Raw genomic sequence first — 6917 nt, forward strand, 5'->3', positions numbered from 1 at the left:
CATATTATACCAGGGAGGATTTGGGTCTACTTCTCCCATATGGGATTTCCTGGGACCACCTTAAAATGAACTTTTCGCTTGAGGTTTTTTAAATCACATAGGCAATATGAATGAATGTTAATTAATGTCACAAACCTGATGAATTAAGAATTCTCAAGAAAGATTTTTTTCCCTATCCAATGCCAAGTTAGACCAGTTTGCCTACAATCCCCTAGGTTGGCTTATTTCTACTTTACCTTTATACTGAATGTATAGTTTAGTGGTGTCCCAGATTTATGTAGGAGTTCCCTATTAAACTTTCCTCCTTGAGTATAGGGCTCACCTCCTCTCACGTTATACCATCCACACAGCAACTTAAGAACAGCAAGGACTAGTTGATACCTCCAGGGTAAAGTCTGGCATATCTCTCTGCATCCAGCTTTCACTCTATATTTTGTGTGATTCTGAGGGTTTCTTAGTTTCTTGCAAGTTCAGTAATATGTTTACGAAGATGTTTTTCATATCATATCCAGTATCTTTAGTTATTTTCAGAAGAGTTGTTCAGAGTAGCAATTGCACTGTAGTGTCAGAAATGGAAATGTCTGATTCTCTCTTTGGGATGAATTCTTAGATGTAGAGTTGCTAGATTAAAGGTCTGCCCTTTAAAATTTGATACATGTATCCATATTATAAAGGCTTATCTTATGCCCAAGGAAATAAAACAAAAACAAAGTGCTAATCTCAAGCATTTGTGGAATTACTTTTTAGATTTGCCTCTAAAGCCTATGAAAGGAGATGTAGCTTACATCTGGACAAGAGACAAAATTAACAAATGAAACAAAATAGTAACCCAAAACAATCTAATTATGTGATGTTAATAGGCAGTAAATTAAGAGTTCAGGAAAGGTAGAAAAATTTAAATCTGGTCATGCCACACACTTGCTTGGGAAGTCTTCCTTGGTTGCCTTTAAGGTAATATTCATAATTCTTAAAGTAGCCCTTAGGACCTGCATGGTCTGTCCCCTGCCTTATCTCCAATCTCATCTCTCCTCCTAGCTCACTGGCTCTAACTTCACTGGCCTTGTCTCTGTACCTCAAATTCACTCAAGTCCTTCTCACCTCCAGGCCTTACCTCTTACTGAATGTCCGTCCTTTCTTAACCTCCCATTCCACTCCACTTTGCTTGGCTGACCTATTCATCCTTCAGGTCTCAGCTTACACGTGATATTTTAAGAGAAACCTTCCCTGATCTTCTAAACTGTAAATTGCCTTCAACACACACACACACACACACACACACACACACACACACACACGTGCACGCACACACGCACACATACACACACACCATCTGTGAGTTAAGGCTGCTGGTTGGCCCAACAATTTTGGGACAAAAACTAAATTTATATACCTCAGAGCATCTGGTTGACCCAAAGAGAGCTGAGAGCAGGAATGAGAAAAAGGGAGAGAAAGACAGACAGACGATAGTCTCTTAAAGCATCCTGTTCTTTTCTCCAAAGCACTTATTATGATAATAGTGACTAATGTCCCCCTCTTTCATCAGAGAAAGGGATGAAGGCAGAGACCTGTTCACTGCAAAACCCAACAACCAAGCTCAGTGCCTCATACAGAGTAAATCTTTATTGAACATATGGATTTTAGAGATGAGTGGCTACCTTTAGACAGGTGGAGCAGATGAGTGCCAATAGATCATCTTGGAAATCATAAAACATGTGAGAAAGTGAGGAAAAAGAATGGAAAAAAAAACAAAGAAAACTTAATTTATAATTCAGTGAGGAAGTATGAGTGATGCTCTTTGATCTAACAAATTGTCCTGTAATGGTGGATTCTTCTGACTAGTCCATAAGCCAGAGAGAATAAAAGGTGGGCTTATTATCCAGCATGAGGTGTTTCGGTTAGGTACAAGCAAGATTGTATAGCACTGCTTTGGACTACCAAGTACCTTTGTGGACTCTCTTTCCCCAAGGAAGGAGAGCTTTTCATTTCTTTGATGTTCTTGATGTCCCATTAGGAAGCAATAGAATGTATCTCTAGTTTCCTTCATTCCTATGGGTTATTGTAAAATTTCCCCTTTTGGGGGGGGCTGGATTTGATTTAAGTAATTAATCATTTCATTTTAGCTTTTGTAATTTCTCTGAAGGTCCATTTCCCTGCTACATTCTGAACAGTTCCCTCTTTCTATCAGGTATCAGAGTAACACCGCTTCTGCTGTTCTGGAAACCATTACCAACATTCAACCCAAAGAGAGTGGAGGCGGAGTAGGAGAGACCCGGGAAGCCATTGTTTACAGATTATCCGAAGATATGCTGAGCAAACTGCCTCTTGATTACATCCCTCACGAGGTCAGCTACGCCCTTCCCCGTGGTGTGCGGGGCTATCTTTGGGTTCCGCAGTGTTGAGTCCGGTCCTGGGGCAGGACAGGACAGGGCGTTTCAGTCCCTTCCTCTCTCTCTCTCTCCTCATACCCCTTCTTCATTTTCAGCTCTTTCTTGTTACCCTTCGGTCTTCTCTTCCTTACCTTTCCCAAGCATCTTGCAATTACGAGCTGCACTTTTTCTGACACCTTCCTTCATTTCCTTTCTACGCCACTTTTTCTTTCAATCGTGTTTTTGTATCTTTTTCACATCTTTGGATTCCTCTGTGTTTGATTCCCCAGATACCTTAACCTTCTGTGCTGGAAACCTCTCTCTCCCTCTCTTACCCAAGCCTGCTCTGTCCATCCTTTAAATTTACCTCTAGTTTTTGTTTCCTGCCCTCCATACTCTTCATTTTCCAATCCTCTCAACCAGTAAATAGGAAAGCAAGCCATTTAAATGAATTCACTCCCCAATTTGGATGGCAATAATTTTCTATTTCTTGAACCTCCCAGGTGTTTGCTTGTTAATCTAAATCAGTTTTTCTCAAATTTTTTAAATCTCAAGACTCTTTTACAAAATGATTGAGGACACCAAATAACTTTTTTAAAAATATGGGTTATAATTACTGATATTTAATATATCAGAAATTTAAACTGAGAAATTTAAAAAAGAATTACTAATTTATTGTTAAATAACAGTAATAGACCAATTACATGTTAACGTAAATGATGTTTTTATTTGTAAAAATAACCATGTTTTCAAGACAAAAAATAATTGGGAAGAGTGGAATTGTTTTATAGTCTTGCAAATCTCTTTACTATCTGCCTTAATAGAAGACAGCTGGGTTCTCATATCTGCTTCTGCATTCAATCTGTTGTGAGAGCAGATGTCACCTACCCTCTGGAAAACTCTGCTGTATACTCCTGAAAGGAGAGCTTAAAAAGTCAAATAATGTCTTAGTATTACCATAAAAAAAAATTTAACCTTGTAAACTCCCTAATAGGATCTCAGGTGGTCCCAGGTGACACTTTGAGAATTGCTGATCTAAATAAACCTTTAATTGTAGTAAAATTTTCTGATGGTCTGAAAGTTCTGTGACAGGTCCTCTGACTTGGCCTTCTTCTTATTGCAAGAGGACAGGGTCATGTCCTGTGGCCACCCAGGACCTCCTCTCTCCTGCTCTTAGCCTCCATCCCTTACTGCTGATGGTCAGAGCTTCACTTGAGTCCTAGACTGGGCCGAGTCAAGTATAGCTTTTCAGGCAAAAAGAGAAGCCAGTGCCCTAATACAGGAGTAACCATGGTCCTGTGTTCACCCTGTCCTGCATCCCCAAGTCTGCAAACAATGCCCTTGTCAGCTGGGAGCCCCAGTCCTCCCACCTGTAACGAGTGCCCTCAACAATGAAAAACATTTTCTTGCCTCTTAAAACAATTTTTATTTCCATCATGTAGACGGATACCAAGACATATAGTCAAGATTCTGAAATCAATGACTTTATGTACAGATAGTAAGGCGAGAAAATATATTTTAATCAATTAATTAATTAATTTTTTTAAGGCCACACAGTGTTTGGAAACATGGCTATCATTTATTAACTACCTACTTTTGGAATGTTTATTTTAATTAATTAATTAAATAATTTTTTAATCGAAGGAATGATTTAAATTTATTCCCTTGTCTACCTCCCCTCTGCCCCCTCCCCTTTGATAACCACTAGTCCATTGTCCATGTCCATGACTCTCTGTTTGTTTCTCCTGTTCATTTGTTGCTTTTAAGTTTATATCCCACATATAAGTGATATCATGTGATTTTTAACTTTTTCTGTCTGGCTTATTTTGCTTACCATGATTATCTCAAGGTCCATCCATGTTATCACAAATGGCAGTATTTCATCTCTTCTTATGGCTGAGTAATATTCCATTGTATATATGGACCACAGCTTCTTTGGCCAATCATCTATTGTAGGACACTTTGTTGCTTCCATGTCCTGGCCACTGTGAATAATGATGCTATGAACATTGGCGTGCACATATCTTTTTGGATATGAGTTATCAAGTCTTTGGGGTAAATACCCAGTAGAAGGATTGCTGGATCATATGGTAGGTCAGTTCTTAGTTTTTGAGGAACCTTCATACTGTTTTCCATAGTGGCTGTACCAATTTGCAGTCCCACCAGCAGTGTATGAGGGTTCCTTTTTCTCCACATCCTCTCCAACACTTATCATTACTTGTCCTGTTGATTATAGCTATTCTAACAGGTGTGAGATGGTATCTCATTGTGGATTTGATTCGCATTTCCCTAATAGCTAGCAATGTTGAGCATCTTTTCATATACTTGTTGCCATTTATATGCCCTCTAGGGAGAAGTGTCTGTTCAGGTCCTCTGCTCATTTTTTGATTGGATCATTTGCTTTTTCGCTGTTATTGAGTTGTATGAGTTCTTTGTATATTCTGGATATTAGGCCCTTATCGGAGGTGTTGCTTGCAAATATATTTTCCCATTCAGATGGTTGTCTTTTCACCTTGTTGATGATTTCTTTTGCTGAGCAGAACCTTTTTAGTTTTATGTAGTCCCATTCACTTATTTTAGCTATTACTTCCCTTGCCTTTAAGGTCAAATTCATAAAATCGTCTTTAAGTCCAAGGTGCTTGAGTTTAGTTCCTATGTCTTCTTCTATGCATTTTGTTGTTTCAGGTCTTATATTCGGGTCCTTAATCCATTTAGAGTTAATTCTGGTGTGTGGTGATAGACAGCAGTCTAGTTTCATTCTTTTGCAGGTGGTTTCCAGGTTTCCCAGCACCATTTATTGAAGAGGCTTTTTTTTTTTCCACTGTATGTTTGTGGCTTTTTTGTTGAAAATTATTTGCCCATATAAATATAGGTTTACTTCTGGACTCTCGATTCTGTTCTACTGGTCCATGTGTCTGTTTTGCTGCCAATACCATGCCGTTTTGATTACTGTCGCTTTGTAGTATAATTTGAAGTCGGGCAGAGTGATGCCTCCAGCCTCATTCTTTATTCTCAGGATGGCTTTGGCAATTCAGGATCTTTTGTGCCTGCATACAAATCTGATAATTTTTTATTCTATTTCTTTAAAAAATGCTGATGGGATTTTGATGAGGATTGCATGAAATCTATATATTGCTTTAGGTAATATGGTCATTTTAACTATGTTAATTCTTCCAATCCAAGAACACGGAATATCTTTCCATTTCTTTGTATCTTCTTCGATTTCTTTTAACAGGGTCTTGTAGTTTTCATTATATAGGTCCTTAACGTGTTTCATTAAATTTATTCCTGGGTATTTTATTCTTTTTGTTGCAATTGCAAAAGGAATTATGTTTTCCACTTCTTTTTTTGACACTTCATTATTAGAGTATAGGAACGCTATGGAGTTTTGAACGTTGATTTTGTATCCAGAAACTTTACTGTATTTGCTTATTGTTTCTAGTAGTGTTCTTGTGGAGATTTTAGGGTTTTCTATATAGAGAATCATGTCATCTGCAAAAAGTGACAGTTCGACTTCTTCGTTTCCTATTTGGATGCCTTTTATATCTTTCTCTTGTCTAATTGTACTCGCTAGCACCTCCAATGTTATATTGAATAACAGTGGTGATAGTGGACAGCCTTGCCTTGTTCCTGATCTTAGAGGGAAGATTTTTAGTTTTTCACCATTAAGCAAAATGTTAGCTGAGGGTTTGTCATATATGGCCTTTATTATGTTAAGGTACTGATTTTGTTAAGTGTTTCTATACTGATTTTGTTAAGTGTTTTGATCATAAATGGATGCTGTATCTTGTCAAAGGCTTTTTCTGCATGTATTGATATAATTCTTATTTTTTAAATTTGTTTATGTGGTATATCACAATAATCAATTTGCATGTGTTGAACCATCCCTGTGCCTCTGGAATGAAGCCTGCTTGATCATAGTGTATAATCTTTTCAATATGTTGCTGTATTCGGTTCACTAGTATCTTATTTAGGATTTTTGATCTGTGTTCATGAGAGATATTGGTCTGTAGTTTTCTTTTTTGTGTGTTATCTTTACCAGGTTTTGGTATCAAGGTTAATATTGGCCTCGTAAAATAAGTTAGGAAGTATCACCTCCTCTTTGATTTTTTGGAAGAGTTTGAGGAGAATGGATATTCAGTCTTCTTTGAATGTTTGGTGGAATTCACTGGTAAGGCCATCTGGCCCTGGACTTTTACTTTTTGGTAGGTTTTTGATGATTGTTTCAATTTCCATACTGCTGATCAGTCTATTTAGATTTTCCAGTTCTTCTTGTTTCAGTCTAGGAAGGTTGTATGTTTCTAAGTACTTATCCATTTCTTCTAGGTTATTAATTTTGATGTTATATACTTTTTCATAGTATTCTTGTATGATCCTTTGTATTTCTGCAGTGTTAGTCATAATTTCCCCTCTTTCATTCCTGATTTTGTTTGCGTCCTTTCTCTTTTTTCTTTAGTGAGTCTAGCCAGGTGTTTGTCAATTTTATTAACCTTCTCAAAGAACCAGCTCTTTGTTGCATTTCTTTTTTCTATTATTTTTGTTGTTGTTGTT

At 37.4% G+C, this 6917-nt stretch overlaps 1 protein-coding gene across 1 annotated transcript in view; it reads left to right on the forward strand.

Moving 5' to 3' along the window:
- DNAH8 (dynein axonemal heavy chain 8) overlaps positions 1-6917 on the forward strand; it is a 339355-nt gene that overhangs the window by 310757 nt on the left and 21681 nt on the right. Inside the window, exon 88 of the mRNA XM_011354823.2 lies at positions 2186-2342. Within this exon, the coding sequence (XP_011353125.2) occupies positions 2186-2342 (157 nt within the window). The remainder of the gene's footprint in view (positions 1-2185; positions 2343-6917) is intronic.

This window comes from Pteropus vampyrus, unplaced genomic scaffold (genome assembly GCF_000151845.1).
Source record: "Pteropus vampyrus isolate Shadow unplaced genomic scaffold, Pvam_2.0 Scaffold18, whole genome shotgun sequence".
NCBI classification, from domain to species: domain Eukaryota; kingdom Metazoa; phylum Chordata; class Mammalia; order Chiroptera; family Pteropodidae; genus Pteropus; species Pteropus vampyrus.